Source organism: Passer domesticus, chromosome 4 (genome assembly GCF_036417665.1).
Source record: "Passer domesticus isolate bPasDom1 chromosome 4, bPasDom1.hap1, whole genome shotgun sequence".
NCBI classification, from domain to species: Eukaryota; Metazoa; Chordata; class Aves; order Passeriformes; family Passeridae; genus Passer; species Passer domesticus.
In genome coordinates, this window is record NC_087477.1 from 68,328,693 (window position 1) to 68,354,045 (window position 25,353).

At 37.0% G+C, this 25,353-nt stretch overlaps 1 protein-coding gene across 2 annotated transcripts; it reads right to left on the minus strand.

Moving 5' to 3' along the window:
- Nucleotides 1-241: 241 nt before the first annotated feature.
- Nucleotides 242-24,166, minus strand: NCAPG (non-SMC condensin I complex subunit G). Of its 2 annotated transcripts, none has more exons than XM_064418556.1 (21): nt 24,000-24,166; nt 23,218-23,427; nt 22,129-22,357; nt 20,698-20,843; nt 19,701-19,785; nt 16,303-16,495; nt 14,672-14,821; nt 12,714-12,854; nt 11,610-11,733; nt 10,914-11,003; nt 10,581-10,760; nt 10,020-10,130; nt 9,358-9,477; nt 7,615-7,851; nt 7,100-7,281; nt 4,723-4,897; nt 4,122-4,283; nt 3,125-3,296; nt 1,983-2,063; nt 1,468-1,543; nt 242-612 (listed from the first exon to the last, which is right to left on the minus strand). In XM_064418556.1, exons 1-21 carry the CDS (start codon nt 24,108-24,110, stop codon nt 486-488), a joined length of 3,102 nt encoding a protein of 1,033 aa, XP_064274626.1. In that variant the 5' UTR covers nt 24,111-24,166; the 3' UTR covers nt 242-485. The 2 variants fall into 2 exon arrangements, with proteins under 2 accessions (XP_064274626.1, XP_064274627.1); XM_064418557.1 differs by lacking the exon at nt 24,000-24,166 and adding an exon at nt 23,515-23,639.
- Nucleotides 24,167-25,353: the final 1,187 nt, after the last annotated feature.

The following is a 25,353-nucleotide window of genomic DNA, read 5'->3' on the forward strand; positions in this document are numbered from 1 at the left end:
ATACTAAGTATCAGCTGAACAGGTTTTACTGTTATAAAACCTTATAAAAATGAAGAAAGCGAGTGCCATAAAGGTAGGTACATTCAAAATTGCTGCCATCACAAGCAACCACTCTCTGCTGCTGTTAAATATCAAAACAGATTTAACTATGGAATACTTAGCACCAACAGCAATTTTTGTTTGAAGACAAGATGCATTCTTCTCTATGAAGTAAAAGAAAAAACATCCAAGTTTGTTCAGGTAATATTTTAATCCATTTTTATTACATGAATGAGGGACTTTATATCAGAAAATACAAGAAATACAAGCATCTATTTTAAAAAAAACTAATATAGAAATGTAGAATTATAAATGATTCATATAAAAGGAGTAAATATGACTAGCAAGAAAAAAATCTTATTTTCAAGTCTGATGTTAACAAAGTTAACAACATGTTAACAAAGTTAACAACATGGTGTTGACAAAGGCACTTTCTTCTCCCGTCTTCACTCATCTGTTTCCTCATTCAACAGTCTAGAAAGATTCATTCGGGTTTTCTCCAGTGCCAAAGTTTTTGCTTGTCTTTGAGGCCTTGAACTTGACACTGGGACTGATTCTGGAATTCGATCACAACTGAAACATAGATTGTTTAAGAGTTAGGTAAAAAAGACTAAAAAAAATGAAGAGCTTTTACAGGAACAAACTTGAATCATGGTCTTAAAGTACAAAAATACTTCCTACCAATTAAACACTTTTTATTGTTTGAGAATATATTTGTGTTTTCAAGTGATATAGCAGTATCAGTAAAGATAAGCAAGTGATAAGGAGTTGCTAAATAAGCAAAATTAGATGGAGTCAAATTCCCCCAAAATTAGATGGAATCAAAGCAAACACATCAAATAGGCAAATGGGAGAGACTGACCCTGGTCACAATAAAGTCCACAATAAATTGATTACTTGCTTAAGAAAGAGCTGAACACAGCTGAAAAGTACAAAGATAATTTTGTTTTAATGCTTATATTCTGCAAGATCATAAGCAAAGAAATCCATTGTCTATATTCAGTTCTCAGTAATTTCTAGATCCTTGCCAACTACATGTTGGTCAACAAACAACAAAACTGTGAGGGGGGGAAAAAGAATTTAAATTAAAAAAATTTGTACTTCCACAGAACAGATTAAAAAAGGCAGAAAAAACTTAACTGGAAGAAGAGCAATAATATAACCCAAAAATATGATTTTTTTCAGCTAGAATATCTGTTGACTCAACACACAAAAGGGATGTTGAAAAAACATTACAGGCTCCTTGGCATAACCTGCCATTGTTTCAAAAGTACCAGTTCAAAGAAATGTTTTTTCCTTAAACATTTATCACTATTTTTGGAACAGAGGACATCAAAACATACATGTTTGGGAAAGAAAAATATTTGAATAAAACTTCCTTGCTAGAACAGACATCATAGTTTTGATGGTGGGGAGTTAAGGATTTACCTTTCAAGACCACGTTTTACACTCGTACCAGTTTTTCTTCTGCTCACAGACCTCCCTTCTGCCGCTTTCCGCTGCCCTAAGTATAAGCAAAAGTTTTTTTGTATCTTGATACCATTTATTTTCTTAAACTAGTTTTGTATCTACTTTTCTTCAGTGTTTAATATTGCATTGAAACATAGAAATATGCAGCCTGCATTGATAGAATATGGTCACAAAAAACCAACAACCAGAACTACACAATTTTCTACTTCTGCCAGAAACACCTGTACGTTACTGTCAATGGCTGTGGCTGGCTTGTCTGCAATCCTGTAGTCAGTCCTTTTTTCTTTTCTGAAATCTGTTATTGGGAGAGGCTAACAGCACAAAAATTTCCAAAGCACAAGCTACTTTAATCTTTTTAACAAATACAACTGTAAATCTACAACAGAGTATGAAGGGCTTTCCCATCTATACCTTCACAAAAAGTTACTATGAAATTATTTTATTAAAAACAACTAATATTGTAGCCACTGTACCTTTGCCAGTTTTGCTTCTTGTAGATCTTAATTTTGCCGTTTCTTTATTAACTGGAGTATGAAAAGCATCTTTATTATTTTCTGTTAAACAGAATAACACACATAGAACTCAAATTAAAACTTGATTTCATCTTAAATACCAGGATTTTAAATTTTGGCTGCTACATTAATAAGCCACACAAGTGAATCTCAATTTTTCTTTAAACCAGAAAGTAGCTAATAAAGCTAACAGGAAGTTTAAAATGTCACTCAGCTGTAACTCCACCCCAGCAAAGGTCAATAATACATAAACTATTCCTGACAACTGTTTGGCTCCTTCCACTGTGTTGGAAGCTGAGCAAGCAGGAGAGAAGATCAGTTTGTCTGAACAGGGACCTCTTTGTGGCGCTCAAGAGGAAAAAGGAACTGCAGGATCTCTGACAGCAAGGTCAGGCTGTGCAGGAAGATGACAGAGCTGTGGTTTGTACATGTGGGGAGAAGGACCGAAGGCCAAAGCTCAATTACCGTTGAACCTGGTCAGTGTTTTGTGAGATAGTAAAGAAGGACTTTTGAAAGTACAGTAAAAGCAGGAGAAAATCCAAACAAAACACTGGATAAACACTTGCTGAAGATGATCAGTCACCTGACTAACAGGACTAGAGAAAAAGCAGAGCCTTCAGTGCTTTATATGCTTGATTCTTTAATATTACTGATAGACCTTGAGCTGCCCAGTTCCCTGAATCAGAGGACCATGAGCATGGGAACAGTGATTTTCCATTTGAGAACACTGATATTGTAAGGGACCAGCTCCAACATCTGAATGTCTGTAAGCTGAGCATGAGCCAGCAGTGGCATCCTTGCTGGCACCAGAGACTTTGTGGCCAGCAGATCCAGGGCAGTGACCCTGTACCCAGCACTGATGAGGCCACGCCTGAAATCCCATGGTCAGTTCTGGGCCCTCACTGCAAGAAAGACACGGAAGTGCTGCAGTGAGTCTGGAGAAGGGCAGAGGAGCTGGGGAAGGGGCTGGAGCACAAGTGACAGGGGGAATAGCTGAGGGAGCTGGAGTTGCCTCCCAAGTCCTATTACTTCTTGTTTTCCTAACATCTAAACAACTCACTGAACTGTACACGTGCTACGGTACTACACCCCTCCTGAGTTACCTTCTTCATTGTGAGCAGTGTTTTCAGATGATGTGATGTCTCTTTCCTGTGTCTTTTCAGAGAGATCTATTTCCTCAGTTCTTCCAGAGTGGTTTTTGCCCACATTAGGATCCTTGGTTAGTTTCGCTTGGATCTTCTCAATAGTTCTTTGACACGGTTTATCTTCTACTTTCTGAAGAGCAGACATTTAATGTTAAATGCTACTTAAATTTACAACTATTTCTTTTATCTATAAAATTTCTCTACTAATAGGATTAGGTGAAATTACTGCGCAAAGGATGCAATGTGTGATATGAAAGTGACCAGTAAAGCTAAAAGGAGAAAAACTTTCTCCATCAATACTAGGCACTAAAATACCGTTTTTTCATAATTTTTTAAAGAAAATCTGAAAAAAATTAACACAACTGGACACAGTACAGCTACCACTGGATTATATGCCCATCGTGGATTCAGCATGCCTACCAACATTTCTATATACCATTGTGTTAGTTCTATATACCAATGTGCCACACTTCCAAATTTCAATTTTTTTCCATAATAATAAAAGCACCAAAGTAAAACTCTTGAAATCCTTTCCTACTTCATCTTAAATCAAGCATCCTTTTCATGTTGCCTAATGATCTTCCCATTATGCCATAATTTAGGTGCAAAATTTCAGCTGTTAATAATTAACTAAAGACAAGCTGCAAAATTGCAAGACTTAATACTGAATTTTATTTTAACTTAAAAATAACTACCCCACAGTTACCAAAAGAACTTACAGTACTGCAATGTATCAAGTCAGGCATACTGTTTCAAGCTGCTTATACTGTCTATGGTTTATGCAGTGATATCAGCTCAGATTATTGTAAATTATTCAAAAATTCATTTCCGAAACTGGTTAGGAGATAAATTCCAGTCATATGGTCATAGTAAACAAAAGGCCCTTCATTTTTAAGGGTATCAGAATACTCTACTAATGATTAAAAAAGTAAGAACCATGCTTTTTAGGTACTACCTCTTGAATCTCATCGAGCAACACCAGAAGATTCTCTGTAGAAGAGCTACTGAGTTCTAGAGAATTTAAAGCTTTTGCATAAATACGGACATCTGGTGCAGTTGGGTCTGCCAGGATTTCATTGCAAAGTTTCATGGCTAAAGTATCGTGCACTGTTAACTCCTGCAAAGGAAAGAAATCAGGTATCAGTAATTTTGCTGGGAACTATTTACAAGAGACAACAGTGAGAACAATCAGGTTTAAACAGTTGGCTAATTTTACACAGCAAACATCTTCCTAAAATACACTATTTTCAGTACATTCACCAACTGATTTTTATAAATATCTTTCACAATATAAACAATTAGCCATGTGCAAGTTCCTATTAACATTTTGTAATTGTAAGAGGGAGGGGAAATTTGGGATGGGGGGAAAGAAAAGGGAAGGAAAAGTGGGAGGAAAGTGTCAAGCTAAAAGACTTCAATACCTGAACAGGCACTCATTTAGTCCAACTGCTGACACTGGGAATCCCAGAGAGGCCCTGACAGGTAGCAGTAAACTAAGGGGGAGTATTTCCTAATCTGACACAAGTACTACTTTCGTACAGTTTAACACATTGTACCTGATAGTCCTGAGACTTCTTGGACTGACATTTCAGTCCACTTGGTCTGGTCAGGTCTACTAACAGTTCAGAAACATTACTGGTATCTACTTCAGCCAAAGGTGATGTTGCAGGAGCATTTAACAGTGTTTGCAGAGTTGGAAGATAAGCTTCCTCAAAGCACTCCTGGTTAGACCTGTTTCAATGAAGTCAAATATTAGTAGCATAATAAGGCAAAATCAGGTTTTCTCTTCCATGATGAAAGTTCACTGACCTGGTACATCAATCAAAGCAAAGTAGGAGCAGCCATTCTTGGAAGCAACAGCCAGCAAGATCAAGATATCAAAACTGTTTCATAGTACCATTTGAAATTTTAGCACATGGTATTTCAAGCAAGTTTTAAGTAACACTTCCTTCCTCTGAAGAATTTGAACATTCATCCTTACTACTGAAAACCCAATTGATATATATGGACATGTTCTATCTTGAAGGACAAGAGAAAAAAATTCCATAAATACATTTTTCTAATTCATTTTCATAGATTAATCTTATTTTCTGCTCATTCCTCCTTTCTGCTAGCATATTTCATTGGAGGTACTTCTCATTGTGTAAGAAAGCAAGGAAACCTGGCAAAAAAGTATGCAGTGGTTAACGGGATTTTTGGAAGAAATACTTGTGATTTTTTTTTCTCAGAAGAGTTCATAACTCCTGCCAAGCAAGCCTAAAAATCATGTTTCACTTGGTCGTGCAGCAAGTTGTCTAAAAGTGTGGTTCCACAAGACTTGTCAAAACAATTTAACAAGTAAGATGTCAAAAAGTACAAGGTACAGTTGAAGTGAAGCCTCTACTTTTGCTGATATTTATATTAACTTCCTGTTTGAACCCAAATAACTACAGGAGAAAACCAAGAAAGCAAGTAATGGAATTTTAAAATTCAGTGAGAGATCGGTATCAAATTTAGGTATGAGCCTCCACCAAATCTCATTTATTACCCAAATTCTTCTTTGCTGAATGGTAACTTTACAGACAAGTTCTGAATTACACCTGATATTTAATAATTCACTTCCAAATACAGCATCCATCACTGAAGACAGTAAATTGCTCAACTTAACTTTGTCTGCATCATGGATCATAAATGGTCCATTTTTTGAGACAGAAAATAAATAAGATTTCCTAACTAAACAGAGATTTTCATCAATGAGCCAGACTAAGACATAGGATTTTTTTCTCCACAGATTCTTCTGATTTTTGCTTAACACATATAACATGTTATTTTTTCAAGAACATCATCTATGAGGTGCCACAAGAAATTGCTTCATTTGCAAAATGACTTGGAAATATATGGGACTACTCAGGTGGGCAATCACTAGAACTCATAAAAAAAGATAATGCAATTCATAGCATCAGATGGCATTCACAAGTAAAAGATTATCAATGTTAAAAGCTTAAATTCATTACTCATTGTCAGAGATACTGGAAAAATATTAAATAAATCTTTCTGTTACTTTCATAAGAATTTGAGTAGGGAAACCCCCATTCTATAAGAAACTGGGTATTTTTCTTTGGCTTTTTTCTAGCAACAGCAAATACCACATTGCTTAGGTGTTTTTTGCCTCTTCAAGACAACTCCCCTTTGTACTACTCCTCTTAATGTGACAACATATAGGCCACAAAAATTTAATTCAATTTGGTTTGAAAAATAGGTAAGATAACGTAATACATCTAAATTAAAACTTAACTATAAAAAAGCAGATAAATGCTTAGTTTGTTCTAACTCAATAAAACCACTGGCAGCTACTGAAAAGTAAGCTTTCAGCAGCAGGTAAAAGGAGATAAGAATTGCTATTTAAGCTCTTATTCCCTTACATCTCTCTGCCTCTTTTGTCCAGCATCAAAATAAACAGCAGATTTGAATATGCTGTGAATTTAAATTGGAGTATTCGTTGGTTCAAAAACAAACTAAAAACAAACCCCAAACCACAACCCAGCAGCCTGCTGCTTTGATAACTGCTGGGCACTGATTATTTTCTTTTGAAGCATTCCTGCTAGCTACTTTTTAGTGACACTTCAAAGCCTACCTGTAGTGCTCAACACCATAAATAAGTAAAGCACATATTTTTAAATTAATTTTATTCAATGCCTTAGAGTTTCAATTGTGGGCTTAGGAAAGAAAAAAAAAAGGGAAGCCACATGGAAAGCCATTAATGGAAAGTCTTCAGAATGGCCACAGGATGAGATTATGTACTTTCAAAAGCAATAGGCATAGGAGACTGAATTAGATGTCTAAATCTAATTTGTATTTGTGCCATATTTGGTCTACTAGTGCAAGACCAAAAAAGGTTCCTAAAGCTGCTAGATGAATGTATATTGTCATATAACAAATTACAAAGAGCATTACCTATTTGTATAAGCAAATAATGGGAAGAAGACTCCCAGACAGTGTCGGAGCCGAGTATCCTCTTCAGTCACGGGATTATACCACAGCAGAACAAGACGAGAAAGGAGCTTGGCACTGATCAGCCTCCTAGAGAACATCAGTTTGGCAATGCCTTCTGCAGCTTCTGTCCTAAGTTCTGAATACTGAAGAAATATACACAATACACATATACACAACACACCAACCATAATGTTTTTCACTAATACTTTACTGTAATAGCCTATACCCTATCTTACCAATCACTTCTCTACATTCACATATTTCCACCTGCAAACAGAACGCAAAGCTGCTCAAGGGTAATCTTAACCTGGACCAGTGACAAACTTGTAGTCATTTTCTAGGACAGGTATTTTACTATTAGATCATTAATTTCAATTCACATCACATAATATTCCCAGGCAACCTAATGGGATAACAAGCCATTTGCAAAAACAATTTTAGAACAAAACTAAGGCAAATCTTATAATATTCCTTACCTCACTGTCTAAGAAGCCAGAAAGAAGCTTCAGAAGGCTTTGAACTGTGGCAGTCTCCTCTTCCTCCTCCATTGTTTCACTTTCATCCTCACCATTTTCAGTTCTAATGTGTGCACTGTCACTTTGAGAGTCATTGCCTTTTCTGGTTTTAAAAGGCTCAATTCCAAACAGCATTAGTTGATCGAAGATTGCCATTAAAGCACTGAGCTTTATCTTTATGTTATCTACTTGTAAAACCTAGGTTTAATAAGGAAAATAAATATATCTTCCAGTAGACCACCAATCTTGAAATAAGCATAATAAGATTTTTCCTTTAATAAGATTGATTATTTTGGTAAACTTCGTATAATACTTGAACCAATTTTCCAACTTTAGGAAGGTGTGATACAAATTTAAACCTGAATTTATAATACAATCTGGGAAATAATTTATCAAGTCACCTATGCAATTTGCACTACATAAAATCAAATTAATTTCACTCATGGAATGAACTGCCACGTATGAGATGTAATTTTATTGTTCAACCCATAAACAGACCCTGGACAAACAGTCTGTTTGCCTGTAGTAGCCGCAGAGTGTTAGACATTACAGAAATATAGCTAAACAAAAGTACAGTTTAATTAAAATCACAGTATGTAAAAAGACAACAGGGACCAAGAGAGTAATAAAAGTCCAAGTTACATAGGTTACTATATGTATTATAGTTCAAATTACATGCACGTAAAACCAAGTATCATGGGTTAGCCCAGAGATTCTACATCTGTTTAGCCCAACACCCTGCTTCTGACTGCAGCCTGCATAGAGATTGTGGGATTTAGTACCTGCAGAAAGATTACTTAACTCAAAAATTTAAGTTACTAAAGTAACTGAAATCCTCTCCAAACAAACATTTTTTTAATGTGACATACTCAAAGGCAAATTAAAAACACTAGTAAACGTTACTTTTTTAGGAACCCAAAGTTCTCCTACAACTGACAACTCTATCTTGTCTGAGCCAAGCACATCACTTCAGCTCCTGCTGCCATTTCTCTAATGTCTGCCTGAACACACTCTTAGAAAAGCACAGTGGCCACCCACACCTGACCCCTCAAATCCAGGGTCAAAAACCAGGGTTTACAAGTGTCATATTTGATATAAGTAGCTTGGTATCACAACAATCACAAAGATGGGAATTGTGGCTATTACAGCATCCAGCATGCTCCATTATCCACAGGTGTTTGGCCGTACTATTGTTTGTTGGTTGGAATATTGCTTTATGCTCTAGTTAACAACTCTTCCTTAATCCTTAGTATAAACATATTAATTATTCAGAATTTAAATCAGACACCCAATATCACAGGGAAGTATGCAACAGACGTGCATCAGACATATTTTTAGTTTGGTTTCCCAAGGAAAGCTTAGAGAATCCTATAGCTTCTCTTTTCTATATTGAGTAACAAATACATGACAGATCTCACCCAGGTTTGGAAGAGAAAGTGAGACCTTAAAAGTCAGGAATTCCTAGAAAATTTTAAGACAATGGGTGACCTTACAAAGGTAAAACATGCTAGTACCAAGATAAACAGGATCTTATTAGCCATCAGAAAAATCTACAGCAAACCACACTCTCCAGATCTTCAGAAAATCAAGAATTACTGGTTCTCAAAGAACATTACTATGTATCATAGCTTGTTATAGACACAAGACTAGATTTATTTGCTAAGTCACAAAGAGCATAGTTTAATTTTTCATCAGATATTTTACCTGTAACAGCAGTGGAAGCTGTTGTTGGGCGAATTCTTTGTTCTGTAGGGTACAGCAACCCAAACACAGAACTGCCATATTTCTCACAGCTGGGTGGACATTAGTTACACCTGGAAGTATCTGAAAACAATAATATTAAACTTTATAGACAAAATACATAAACTGAAAATAAGACACTTCTACTAAAATATGCTTACCCTGAAATTAGAAATAACTTATTTTGATACAGTATTGGAAAATGGCAACTACCAAATACTCTGTTTATCTAGATATAAACAGAAGCAGACTGAATATGCTGTTTGAAATCAGCAACAAAATAATAGCAAAAGTCACATGAGTGTTTTGCTTTGAGTTTGTTTTTAATAAATACTTGTTTTCAAACAGAACTGAGCTGATCACTCTGGGAAACAAAAAAACCAACACAGAACAACAAGCCTACACATTTCTTCATGAAAGACATTAACATTCTTGCAGAGAAAAAATACCCAGTTCCAAGTTACGAAATGTAGATGCCACTTTGGTGTATTTGAAAGAGTTTTGAGAAGACAATTGTAAAAATCCACACAAAAGAAAAAACAGACTAGATACAGTATGAATGCAATGGCATCTTTAACATTTTTGCATTTACTAAGGAGTTCCAGTTATTTTGTATTCCTACATACCAAAGATTGAATGATTTCATTAATGGTTGGACTGATTCCTTTAGAAAGAGACATGATCTTCAGAACCTCATAGCACATCATCAGACACTTCAACAGTGTTTCAGGATCATTCTTCAAGTTGGCCAGGGAAAAGAGAAAAACGTTATTAATACAAATGGTGGCTATGATAAGAATGGGGCCATTAATCAATTTGTCCCTACCCAAATAAACTTTTCCTGTCCACTACACATGTGTTGTGCAAGAATATTAATCATCATGTGTCTATAATCTATGATCCAAATAAATTCCTTTTTATGTTTTCAGTTAGTTAAGATTAAAAAGAGTAAGAACAAGACTGAAATTTGTTTTTCTAGAGCATACCATCAGCTTCTATACAATTTATCTTTTGCTAGAGCATACTATTGGCTTCTATAACTGCAGAAGGAGAATACTAATACCATAAATGTTTGATTTCAATTTTTAACATGTATTTGAGACAAGGACAAGCCACACTTTCTTTTGAAATTAAGAATAGATTTTAAAACATAACCAGCAATTAGGAATACAGAAAGGGAAGAGGACCTTCTCCACACGCATTTCTTTAATTTCAGCTTGCTCTGCTGTTTTTATCATTTCATTTTTTGTGTGCTCCAACTCAGTTATTTTCTCTTTTAATACTGATGCCCTGTTAAAATCCTGAAGAGTAATGCATTCTTCCAAAGCTTGTTTTGCTTCAAAAAGTTTCACTTTTATTTCAGCCAGCTGAAATACAAAGTAAAAAGAAAATTAATATAGTAACCTCTGTGGTATTAGCCAGTGATTCCCTATTGACACTAGCCAATATTAACCTACTATATAAAACTATGGATGATTAGGCTTAAAAAATATTTTTGTTATTAACTAAAATCTGCTCACCTTAAGCTCCCGCTTTCTTATTTCAGCAGCATCAATAGGCTGGTCAATTGCAACAATTGGCTCACGAACTTCTGATATAATTTCTGCAATCTATTGTTACAAACAGTATATTAGTGCCATTAATCGCAGTTCAGATATATATTAAGCATTTAACTTTTCCAAATTTAAAGTATATCTTTCTGAAAAAGTATTCCACATCCATGCAGTTCTCTTAGCAGCTCATTCCCTGTAAATAATCCTCAATTTGAAAACACAATGTTACCCTGAGCACATTTCAATCCCATTTTTTCCCATCCAGCTGGATAAGCAAGGAACAAGAAGACTTTAAGCACCTATATGAGTTAACAGGAAGGAAGAGAAGTATGAAACCTGGAAATCTACAGCATCCTCACTTTGAATGTTTTTGTCAAAATACTTTGCATCTAATACAATAAAGTATTCTGGAACAGGCTACTGAAGTGTAAACTTTCCTAGTCTGAGGACTGCATTTACAACACCAGTGACATCCTTAAACATAAAGGTCTCTTTATGTTTAAAGAAAACCACAAAATGCAGCTATGCTTAAAACCAAAATAACAAAACAAGGGAGAAGGAGACAATACTTAAATACTGATACTTCTTTTACAATGTTTCATACAGGCTGTTTGATTTATGGCGAAGACAGCGACTAGAAAACAAGCTTTTACAATTACTTACAATTTGAATCCTTCTGTCCTCATCCTTAACAATACTGAGCAACTTTTCAACAAGCACAGGTATAAGTGCTGCTGAAGTTGAAGGTGAAATGAGAATCTTTTGTAAAATAACTAGCAGACGCTTTCTGGATTAGAGAAAAAAAAACCAAACAATGATTGCTTATTCAAGAAAATGGAAGACATAAGAGTTACTATCCTACCAACCTGGGATATTGTGATGAAGACTTCATAATGCAGTATGAAACTTTTCTCCACAGCTACATTGAGTACCAAATGTATCTTCTTTCTTAGCCATGTTTGTCTTTCACTGACATTACCTGTTTTCACTTGACTAGAAAATGCTGAATTTTTAATCATATGTCCCTACTGTCCAAAGAAAAGTCATACCAGCAGAAACAGTACCAATACTGCAGAATGCTTTCATGGAAATTATCTGACTGAAAACTAAAAAACAAAACAAAAAAAAAAAAAAAATACAACTTAAACTATCCTGCCAGTCTGGCACACATTTACACATTCCACCGAGAGTCTGAAATTACTGCTCTGTTTCTACTATCATAACTGCAAGTTTTCACAGAATGCCTGAGATGGTATGAATTTTCAAATTCATTTGCTCTTCTCACTTCACACCAAAAGGCTGTTCACATTATCAGTTAACAAAATTTAGCCTGGCATCTAAGATTTTTGTAGCCTTTTAGGCCTTAGCAGATTATAGCTTAAAAACACAAGAAACAAACAGGCTACTTACTACAAGTCATCTGTTGTGAAGCAATAAGTTTTTCTCCCTTTATTTTTTACATACTATGCTCCAAATGAGCAGTTCTCTAATTTCATAATCTCAATAGTACTTTATGAAAACAACTGAATTTGTTTCCCCTAACAATGCTGAATCAGAATTAGAATTTATTTTTCTATAAAAGTAAGCAGATAATATTTGGCACAATGTTGGGACCAATCCCACTAAGGAGACTGCTTTGTAGTCCAACTAGCATTGGAACTGTATTTTGTCTGTTTGATCAGGTTCTTTCCCAAGCAGAGGTTCTATGCCTGCCCTCAGGCATGACTGTCTTGAGCTTAGTAACACAAATTTGATATTTAAATTTACCGTCCTCCCTCTTCCATGGTATCCATGCAGCCTATGTTTAGAATCAGTTGCTGGCCTATGAATTCTTTCGTCATCAGGTTTTCAAAACAATTAAAATCTTCTTTTTGTTCTTCGCTGAGAATTGGCATATTTTGAAGATAACTGAATCCAAACAGAACAGATATAGTTACATTCAGATTCACTGTTGGACAGTAATAAATAAGCAAATAAATAAACACACTCCAAACAAATCCAAATATTCACTCCTGCCCCACCCAAATAAAAAATCCCACTTTCTTGTCCTGTATAAACAAGTGGTTACATTAGGCACAAACCTTAAAAATTAAAGATTGTGTTCTTTTCATAGACTATTTTTCAGGAAGTTATTTATACCAAATAATGTACAGTTTCAAAATAATGCACTTAATTAAAAAAAAATCCCTGTTGTGAATGTAATACAATAGGGAACATAAAATGTCAAGTAATGCTACATGTCATTCCAGTTCTGTAAAAATGCATAAAGGTAACATCGTAGCAACAAGTGTATAGATATACCATTTTTCTTACTATTTTCTGCACATTTAGGTACAATGCATGTTTTACAAGTTCAGAATTGTTATATTGCCTACAAGACAAAATATAAGAAAATCATGAAAGTATACAGTGACTTGTTAATCTGATGAAATATGTCATCACAGAATAATGTGTTATCAGATACATTCAGCCATATAGTATGGAAAGTGTAATAGGTTTTTTCCATTTCTTTATTTTTCTAGACTAAATTGGTATTTTATCAAAATTGTATCTATCAGGGAGAGTTATGCACGTTCAGAAAATCTGGTGTGAAAGATCACGTACAAAATTCAATATACAAAATACAATTCAAATATTGACATGAGCTGTGAAGAGACGCTTTTTTCCACCTCACCTTTGTAGATACTTTTCAGTTAACAGCTTGTTATTTTCAGTAAATTTTTACAATTTCTTCAGATTTAGGAAAAAAAATTTTGCATGTAACTACTATTTAAGAAGATCTGAAATGAAAATTGTTTCTGATCATTTAATAATAATGTCGCCTGCACCAGGTAACAGTCAATATGGAAATGCAGCTCACAAATCTGCTTTTTTCTGAAGTCCCAGTGACCTGCATGTTCCTGCTCCTCCTAACCAACACTCCTACTGTGCACTGCACAATTGCACACCAGAAGACTGAGAACTGAAAATCTTACCTGAAACAACAGCTCAGCAATGAGGGGTTTAACAGTTGATACCATGAACAATTACTAGTAAACCTGATTAATTTTAGCCTCACCCTGAAGAGTAATGTAATTGAATACACTTTGAGTAAGATTGGATGAAAACAGAACAAATGTTCTATGGAAGAACAGATTTTTTGGAAAATAAATGTTTCATGGACTGTTAAATGAATAATGAATGAATAAATTTATACCCACCAGACTGGATATACATTTCAAAACTAAGGAAGCACAGATGCTTCTTTTAATAAATGTTTATGAAACATGTTAACACATTCCATACTGAAAAGTAGCAATGACTTCTTTGCCTTAACAAAACATTCATTTCCACTCTCCTGTGCCCTCCAGTTAAATAACTGTTCTGTAACTGGCTCATTTTGCAGCTCTGTCACTGCTTTCAAACATTAAGATTTTAGGAAGCATGCTTGCTTGAGCAGGCAAAAGAGAAGGGAAGTTTCAATTAAAAAATGCTTTTCTTAGGGACAGCAGAAAATTTTACTGTATTTTCACAAATGGCAACAATGGAAGAAATGTTAGTTTCTGCAAGCTCTAAAAAAATATCTCAAAAATCTTTTCAAAAAAGCAAAGAAAAGCTAAAATCTCTGTTCAAGCACAATTTTGGGTTTGAAGGATACCTGAATACTTGAATAAAAGAAATATTCTCTAATTTAAAAACAAAAATCTACTTTAGTTGTAAGAGATTTATTTTTAAAAGCAATGTACCTCAATAAATAATCTGCGTATATAGCTGGTTCTGGCAACACCTGTTCTAGTAAAACTTCACCTTCTTCACCTTTTGATTTTAGATATTCACAAAGACATCTCCAATATAACACATTCTCAGCTGTTAAATCCTCCAGTGGAATCAGCTTTCTAAACAAAAATAAACAAAGCAATATGAAGAGATAAATAAAAGTCTAAAACAATAAATACACAGAAGTATTAGAAACTAAGAAATAAATATTATTTCCTAAAATGCAAATAAAACCCTGTCAAAGCTATTCCCCACAGAATAGTTAAAGATCGAGAAAATCAACTGCCTCTCTCTTGAGGACAGAGCTCCACAAGCCATTCAGTACATTGCCCTTCTCAGAATTTATCTCAAGGCTGTTCACACCAGTTTGCAGAAACATTCTGCCCAACCCTTCAGACCTTCTAGAGTAACGAGCCAGGTACTTTATGAAACATTGCTATTGCCCCACAAGTCTGGAAAACTGAACATCACTAATCCACAGAAATGCAAAACCACATTAAAATATTTTTCAGCTTCTATGAATTGTTTCTTCCATTCTTAATACAAGATCTTGAGACAACAATGGAGTAGCAATCCTAGTATGTCAAATGCAAAATCTAATACAACATTTTCTCAGTAACCCTGTAAGTTCATCATTCATCTGCCATCATCCATCATGAGACCTCTACTCCTTTTTAGATACATAGTATTTTTCATGCCAAGCATGGCAATTAATCCTTGTTTTCAAAGCAGAACATTAAGTTGTGCATTAATTCTACCTCAAAACAGAAAAGACAGTATCATTGTGGTGGTACTTTTTACTCCCTTGAATCCCATTTTACTTGTAAACTATCAACAGTTTGGGTTTTGCTTTAGATTGCTCACATACAAAACAAAAAAACCCAGCCAAACACCCAAGGCAACACGTAGATGAAAGCTGATCATTTGACAGCTTCTCATTAATCTAACAGGTCTTTATTTAAAAGTAAATTTGACAAACAGGAATCACAGACTTTAAAAATCTAGCATTTATCATTCTGAAACATCATCATTCCAGCTGTACTCAGAAACTCCATACATAAACAATCCTAGGGTTTTCCATAAATTAAATTAATGTAAGCTTCATTACAAACTAAGTAATTTTACTTACTTTTCAAAATGTCATTAGTCTAACAGATCTGGCACTTAAAAAATTCTCAGCCCAGTTTTCCAGAATGGAAGCTTCATTTTGCTCAGGATAAAAGTCAGACCAACCAGAATGAAATTATTTTGAAGAGTGGTAGGAGTCTAATCTCACATGATAAAATTAAGTGACAAATTGTCACAGATTCAAAAGCAATAGCAATATCTTACTCTGTATTATAAGAGGAAATGCACAGTATCATAGGAAGTGCCTTCTATCCTGCTTAGTAGCATGACAGATGTTTTGAAATCAGTAGATGCTACATGCACTGCATTCCAAAGCTATAGAAGTGGGCCTGTCTGGCTTTAAAAAGCATCAATAGTAGTGAAATAACTTTCTTACAGTGGAAATGTGCCAGTACCTTAAGAGGTTAAAAGGAATTTAGTTTTATATTCTCAAACAAAATACTCATCTTTTGGAAATGAATGCTCTGCATACCTGCTATCAACGATTTTACAGTTCTGAACAATGTCATGAAGTGGAGATAATGAAAACATAGCATTTAGTACTGGGATGGCCACTTCTGGGCAGTTTTCTACATCCAGTCTATGAAGCAATTCTAAAACATCCCCTTCAGTGAATTGTAACCAGGCTTGAAGTAGCTTCTTCTTCATTACCTCCTTAACAGCATCTAATAATACAGGAATGCAAACAGTTTAAAACAAAGTTTAAAAAATATCAAATTTTAAACACACTTTCACAAAACAATTTCCATAGAAGTGTTTTTGCAAAAGAAGTAATTATACAGTTAAACTTAACATTACCTTAAATAAAAAAAAAACCCTGTTGAGCAAGAACTACCTAGGGAACACCCTTTTTTGAGGCAATGTAGTTTTTCCTCTCACAGGGAATTAAAAAAAAAAAAAAAACGCGTCCAAAAAACTTTTACATTTGAAGACAGCGTCTCAACCCAGAAAACCTACAAACCACAAACTCCTGTAGAAGAAATATTCAAAATCAGAATCACAGAATAGGTAAGACTGGGAGGGACCACAGTGCATCATCTAGTCCAACCTCCCTGCACAAGCAGGGCCATCTGAGAGCTCATGGCACAGGGCTGCATCCAGACACTTCTTGAATATCTCCAGTGTGGGAGACTCCACAGCCTCTCTGGGCAACCTGCTCCAGTGTTTGATCACCTGCACAGTACACAAGTTCTTCATATTCAGGCAGAACATTCTGTGCATCAGTCTCTGCTTGTTGCATCTTTTCCTATTGCTTGGCAGCACTTGGCTCCATCCTCCTGGCACCCTCCCTTCAGACATGGATGAGGTCCCCTCCCCATTTTCTTGAGGCTAAACAGGCCCAGCTCCCTCAGCCTGTCCTTGTAACAGAGATGCTCCAGTCCCAAATTTTCTGAGTAAGCTTTGTTACATACTTGCTTTGTTTCAGGAATCGGCCTCTTTTGGAGGCAGGATCCTACATGTGAATTGACATACAGAATTCTCATGCTATTTCAATTATGTGAATGGATTATGAAATTTACATATGACACTTTAACTCCCTACACACCACTGCCACAAGAAACAGTTCCTGGATCAACAAAGTACTATTTAATTAATGAAAAAAAGGATTTATGGGAACATCCAGAATGTATACATCATTAATGCATTCACCCCTGAAGCAGGGAAGTTGAAAGGCTAAGAGTCTGACGGAGATAAAAACATAGTAACTAGGAAGCAAAACAATTTTGCTCTTAGGCTCTTTCAGAAAACAATATCCAGTATAAGGGAAACAAAATCCACAGACACTGACAATATTTATCTTTCCTCTTATCTGCAACTCATGATAATAAATACAGCACTTAAATATAGTTTAGAGTTCAAAAAGAACTGTAAAAAGGAAGCTAGCAAAAGCTAACTTCCAGTCCTAAGGATAAGAAACCTCTCCAAGAAGGTGAGAAGCATAAACTAGTAGAATACAATACAATGAGAGTTATGCTGAAAAGCATAACTAAGCAGAATGTGGATTACGTATTCTAGACCTTATCGAACCATAAGCCCTTGTTCTGAAGCCAATATGGAAAAACATCCAAAGTTTTAATGAAGGTACCTTGAATGAGCAGGTTCCTTGCTTGTTGGCTCAGGAGTTACCCAGATAAGCAAATTCAAAAAACATATATATATATATCTTCAGGGTTACAGGATTTGCAACATTTGCAATATAGAATAGCCAATTTGGAATACAACCTATCTTACCTGGCAAAGAACATATGATCAGTCAAACTACATACCCTGGCAGATGTTTTCCCCTGTGATGTCAAGAAAAACAAAAGTCCTCAACAGCTGGGATGTAAAATCATCCTAAGGAAGAGACAGACACTACAAAAGTATCTGTCCTGGATCATAAAAGAAGACACTTCCTTATGCTGAACACATCAATGTCACTGAAAAACAGGCCACATAGAAACACTATACTTTCTCTTTAAAGGAATACAAGTACTTTTTCTTGACAAGTGAAGGATCACATGAAAAGTTAGGGAAAGTAGTTTCCTCCCTAGTCTGGAAAGATTACTACGAGAAATGCATTCACCCTAAGAAGTATCTCTCAAGACCAAGGATTATTGTGGGAGTGGTGGAGCCAGCAGAAAGCAGGAGCTAATTAGATAAAACAGAAAACTAGTGTATCAATAAGAAACAGTAATTCAGAACATGGGGTTTTCAGTGCTGGACTTCAGAAACAGAACATGGCAAACTTCTGTAGGCTACTACAGACTAATTCAGGATAGGTGGGGCAAAGTGACTAAAACTTCACATACAGAAGGAGGTGGTATTTTTAAGTGTAGTTCTACACAGCAGAAAAAAGGACTCAGCTGAGTGTCTCTTCCTTTCCTGTCAAGAACAGAATATGATCCCAGCTAGCCAAAAATAACAACAAATCAATAAAAACACATGCATACATGACACACCTTAAAGAGCTCTAGTCCCCAGTACTTCAGTCTTGTTTTGTGAATATCCAAATAAATCATAATTCTCACAATTCCCAAGCAGCATATCACTGAGCAAGGGAAATTCTCAGAGTAAAATTCAACTTAGTGCAGGCTTTCCAATCAAAGCAGGGGGATTACACATCAGCACTGAGTAAAACTGGTAGCTTCTATTGTAAAATTCATGCATACAATTGCTGCTGTTGGGGAAGAAAAAAAACCAAAAGGGTGTTCCAGGTAGGCAGGCCAAAACTGTCTTGCTCAGATGCAGGTGATGTTTTGCTCTTTTGGCAACACCACCCCACACAATTATGAGTACATTCTGAATGGCTCTTTCTATTGAGTGATACAGTACAAAAGACATTAAAAAGAATAAAGCTGCCCCATGGTGAAATGCATAAGGGTCAAAGATTCATTAAAAAAATATTCAAGCTAGTTAAACAAAAAATTAACCAGCTGAGAAGATTTCTCTCTGAAAGCACATAGGAAATATTTTCAAACTGATATTAATGTTCACATTTAAATTCTTAAATACATTTATTAGTTACAAAAATATTTGTAGTGTAACAATTTCCAAATACACTGAATTAATTACGTTTTTCTAATTCTGTGTTTAATTACTTTTTTTTTTTCATTTTAATAGCACTTGGTCCTGTTTTAAAGCTCACTGGCTTTTAGGTTTTTTGAAAGTGCAATTCTTTTCTGATTTGTTCTCTATAAGGGGCCTGGAAAAACAAAGCAGCAAGCAGATTTATATGTGTCTAAGCACTTCCTGGTACCTCATTACTCCCTTTGAGCTTCTTATTATTGTTATCACAGCTTTTGCACACGTCACCCCAACACAGCAGAAAGTATTCTCTCTTAAACATTAGTATTAAGATGTACTATGTATTGTACTATGATCTCTTACCAGATCTGTCATTAAGTCCTTGTTGCAACAATTTAACTCTCTGTGCTATTGTCAGAGCTCTCATGTGAACTTTTTCTGCCAAAACCTTAAAAAAATATTAAGACATTAAAATATATTTCCACATGTGATAACAAAAGATCCCATTACCTGACTAGGGTTTTACACTTAGATTTTAGCTAACCACATAAATCTAAACCACTACCTGTATCAACAGCACTGTATCAACAATTAACGATCAGGTCCTTGTGCATGGAAGAAAATGTACAGTAAAATAAACAATAAAATTAACACATAGCTTAGAAGCTCATCAGCTCTGCTTGAATGCAACACCTGGACATGAAAACTATCCTCTCTCTTTAGAGTAAGCAGGGTAATGAATACCTACAATAAATTACAGAACTTACTACTTTCCTTAAAAAGCCTACTAACACAGACATTCAGTTGAAAAAAACAATCTAACCTAAGATAAAATAAGTAGAAGACGGTTCTGTAGGAAAATATTGAACATTTTATTTCAAGATCTCCCATAAGATGCCTGCATAAGAAACAGACATGTTAGCATACTTTCTTACCTTTGCATGTAAACATGAGTAACAGTTGATACTTCCCAAAATTTCAATACCAAAACCATGCAATTTTTTACTACTTCTGTGGTCCTAACATCCACTATGTAATAACAGAGAAGCAAATTTGCTTCAATAATGTCACAAAATGCACAGAGAAAAAACAATACACTGCACACCTAATTTATACTGCTACTACCTGATCTTCTACAGACAAATTATATCACACAAGTAATTTCTATCAAGCAAGTTCTACAGTCAAGTTCAGAAGTTTTAGCTAGAAAACTTGTATTAAATCACCCACCCCCCTCAAAATTTTGGTAAATGAAAATAAATTATTTAACTGTTCTTAGTGTAAAGTGAAATATACTAAAAGATTTAAAGCCTTTTTCCTAAGTCAGCCTTTGAAATTAATGGTAAGTGATCCAATTTACCTCATATGCCAGCTTTCTGACAGCCTCCTTTACATCCATGGTGCGGCCTACAATTATTGGCAAAGTCCTTTCTGACGGAGCGATACACGACAGCACAGCACGTCTCACATCTGAGTTGGAATCATTTTCAAGCAACGTGCTGTAAACTGAAAATAAAATAGTCATAATAATGCTTTTATACGAGTTTGAAACATAGAAAAACAGAAAATACTTTTAAAAATAAAATTAGCAGCTGTTACCAAAACCCCTCTCCTGCCCCTGCAGAGCTGACAATTTAGGAAACAGTTCAGGGTCACAACCCCAAGATTTTAAGGTAACTACATGCTGAGCTGTGATGTCAAAAGAAATAATGTTCACAATCATAAGTAAGATCTTCAGTTAATAACTCCAAAATTTGCTGCTCTAGATCCCACCCATAAATAACCATTTTGCCATTTACTAGCAGAAAAATAAAATATTTGCAAATATTGGCTCTTTAAGACCTCTATTCACTAGTTGTACCTTTTCATTATTTTTTGAAGTAGATCTTCAAATTTTCCTATAAATGTAAAATTGCGATCTCCATTAAGCCTACCAAAACTCTTACAGTAAATGCCTCACATTCCTCACACACTTTTATTATATTTTTGAACCTTATGCAAAATCCAAAGCAACTATAAATTTAGTTCAAACATAGTATACATGAATTCATCTTTCTCTGAGACAATGATTTACTATGAAATTTTTGTGCTCCTAAATAAGTAACCTATAAACAACACATAGAAAATAAAATTTAAGAGAAGCTATCTTAACAACAGAAAACCCCAATTAAGTGATTCTTCACAAAAGGCAATACGTAAAGATTAATCAGGGCACAATTTACATACCAGCTCTGCTGGTACAAATGTACACTCTGTCTACCTCGAGGCAAAGGAAATGGAAACTTAGGCAAGAATCATACAATACACAAAGAAACCCTCAACTATCATCAAGGTCCCTGCCTTGTAGAGATGCTGATCTCTTCTAGAAAAGTATCAATAATCAAGTTTCAATAACTTGAAACAACAACAGTTTTTCTCTATCATCTCTACTAACAGTTTTGTACCAATTCATTGACAGTACCAAAGGGTCCTTAGAGGGCAAGAACTGAACAAACATATATTACAGCCCCACTCTAGTATACAACATATTTTCACAAGCCTACTTCTACATTCAGTTCAGAGCAGCCTGAGCCCAGTATGACTGTCTAGCAGATCTCTCCTAACAGTTGTATTTTTCCCCTTGAACACACGTAACACTTGCATCTTCCATCTCCTATAGCAGTTTCACAGTTCATGAATTATTACAAGAATACCCTCAAACATCCATTTATTCAATGCTAAAAAAATCCCAACTTTGAAATACTTTGAAGTAATGTAAATTAGACAAAAGAGGAAGACCAATACTACTTACTATTAACAACAGGGCAGTCTTCATCCTTAGGATCTTGAAGTCTTGACAGGGCCAAGACAGCTTGAACTCTCACACTTGGAAATTTATCTTTAAGTCTAATCAGCATAGCTCCATTAATTTTATCAAATAAGTCATCATCAATCTCAGCATTCTCTGGCATATTTCCCAAAATCTTATTAACAAGCTGACAGGTTCGAAACCTCACTGCATGGCTGTTGGCATTGTGAGACTTAGGGAAAGAAAAAAAAGTATTTTTATAATCACACTTTTCTCATTTCCAACATAAGGCTATTAATATGCACATCTAAGTGCCTAATATTCTACAGAATAAATGAAATATGCACTTCTATGTTTCAAAAGCTTTTCCAATTTAATTTTACTTTTAATCTCAAAAAGTCACAAAACTGAAAAGCAATTATAGCCCACTCTAGAAAATCAGCAGTGCCTTTACAAAGGAAGCAGCACGCTGACCACTGCAGTGCATTAGCAGCTTATTGCTCTGGCTCCATTAAACATTAGAAGAAAAAAAAGACATTAGCAATTGTGATTAGTTATTTTAGGCCTGATCCATAATCTTTCCATGGCAAATCGACAGTTTAGGAAACTGTAACTCTATTTGTGTGTTCATGCTGTTGGAACTGTGTATCTTTCTGTGTAACAGTTGCAGTAAGCAGAAAGGACTAATACACATGCCAACTACAGCTGTACAGAAGATCTTTTAATATTTTTGTTATCAAAGGAAGAGTATAAATTAATTTCCAGCACACTTCCACCACCTCATGCTTACAAATATACCTATAGCAAAGCCTATAGTGACATATCTGATAGCCATACAGGAGAGCTTTCATTTTTCTCAGAGGTCCAAATTTTGATATTCTAATTGTTGGATTATTGTGTGTGATGTGGTGAATATTTTTGTGTTGGGGGAATGGGGATGGTGTTACTTGTCAAGCACTAGCTTTGTTTTGCTTTCACTTTTTAAGTTCTAATTTGTATGTATTGTCAAGTACCAGCAAATTTTCCCCACTTCAAAAAGTTTCCATTTTCAATGTTAGAAATGTTAGACATTTAAGAATAAATTAACTGTACCTCAAGCAGAAATTTAAACACATAATTCAGAAGTAAATTATCTTCTTCTCCCTGCTCACTATCATCTTCTTTCTCCATCTCATAGAATGAAGTAACAAATCTAGCTGCAAAATTGATCACTCGTTCCACTGCTGGTTCCCGCCTATAGATTATCATAGCATACTTGAGGAAGTGAATGAATTTTTCATTAAAGTCTTCTTTATCATCCAACTGGGAAAAAAAGATCAAACCACAACAAAAGATAACTATCCAGTTCATCTTTCAAAGCTGTACCACAGAAAAATAAAGTGGGCTTACAACTGACAACTTCCAGCTGAATTTACATTTTTAAAGGGCTACAGCCAGCGGTCGGGGCACACCCGCTGTCGTGCCCTCCTCAGTGAGTATTTTGCTGTAAGGCACATTACAACCGCGGGGTTCCACCCGGCCGACAGATTTCAGGATGACAATAAACACCCCGTCCATTACACCCTGTGTCACACCCACATCCCGGCACCCACACACCTCCCCGGGCAGCGCCAGCAGCTCTCACCGCCGCGCCCGCAGGAGACAGCTGGGCTAGCAATAGCTCAGGGACCTGGTTTTGCGGCATTTGGGTGGGTTTTTCGGGGAGGCTTGGGGGTTCTTTTTGTTTGCTTGTTGTTAAGTCACGGCTCTCCTCAGGCTCGCTGCTGCTCGTTTGAGGGGAACGCTGCGGAGGCGGCCCCGGCCCCCGGGCACCAGCGGGGCACCGCTGCCGCCCTCAGCTCCCCCCGCGCCGGGCCGCCCGAGGGCAGCCGTACCTGAGCATAAGTGCTCTTCAGAGCCACCACGAGCTTCGCGTGGTTCTGGTGAGGCTTCTGGGCCAGCTGGAAGGCTTCCTGCACCTGCAGCAGCTTCTTTTTGGCTCCCATGGCCGAGCGGCGGCGGCGGGACCGGGACCGGGACCGGGACCGGCCCCTCGCAGCCCCGCGCGCGCGCCAACAACGGCCGCGGCCTCCGCGCGCGCGGCTTCAAACCGAGCGCGGGAGCAGCGCCCGATCTCGCGAGACACCCGGGCGGGCGCGCGCTCGTGCCCGCGCGCTGGAGGCGGGGCGGGGGCCGGGCCGGGGCGGGCGATGGCGGGCGGCCAATGGCGGCCGTTGGCCGGGAACGCGCGGAGCGTCGCCATTTCTACACAATCCAGAAAGAACCGGGTCGGAGGAGAGCTCTGAGATCTTCCAGTCTAAGCAGTGCGCGAACACTGCCATGTTAACTACACCATGGCACCGAGTACCACTTTCAGTCATTTCTTCGACACTTCCAGGGATGGTGACTTTACCATCTCCCTGGACAGCCCGCTCACCTTTCTCCTAGGGCCCACCCTGTCTAATCACCTGTGAAGGCCCACCCTGTCTAATCACACTTTCTGTGAACAAATTCTTCCTAATGTCCCAACCTTAAGCTGACGCATTATAAGACTATGTTCCCTGGTCCTGTATCGGGTTGCCTGTGAGCAGATGCCGACCCCATGTGGCTGTAGCCTCCTTTCAGGCAATTGAGTGATAAGGTCCCCCTGAACCTCCTCCAGGCTTTCCACCCCCAGCTCCCGCAGCTGCTCCTCGTGGGGTTTGTGCTCCAGACCCTTCAGGGAGGGCTGGGAGGGAGAGGGATGGGCTGGGGCCCTGCGGCTGTTCCGAAGTCCCTTGCCGGCAGCAGCCCGGCTGCAGCTGAGGGGACGCGGCGCCGGCGAGGGCTCCCAGGACTACGTCGGCAAAAGTAATTAAATGCGCCTGACAAGCCCGCCCGGAGCCGCTCTCCCAAAGTCCTCTCCGGACGTGAGCCCCAGGGAAAGCACAGACGGGTTCCGAAACCTGAGAAAGCTCAGCCGCTGTCTAAACCATGAAAGCTCATTGGAACTCCCGCTCTCCTGTACCCTCTGCGAGGGGCCCGAGAAGGCGGACATACGGATGCAACACCCATTTGTGCTCCTTCCACACTGAATCCCTTTCTAGTGGAAATTTCCCCCAAGTTGCCAAGCGTTTGTTGTGAACTTAATGCTTTCCCAGAAATCCTTTAACTTGAGAATAGTAAGAAGCCTCATTATCTCAGTATCTCATTAAAACCGGGAAAGATAACTGAGCTCAAACCCCAGAGCTGTGTTACTGTTGTGGAATG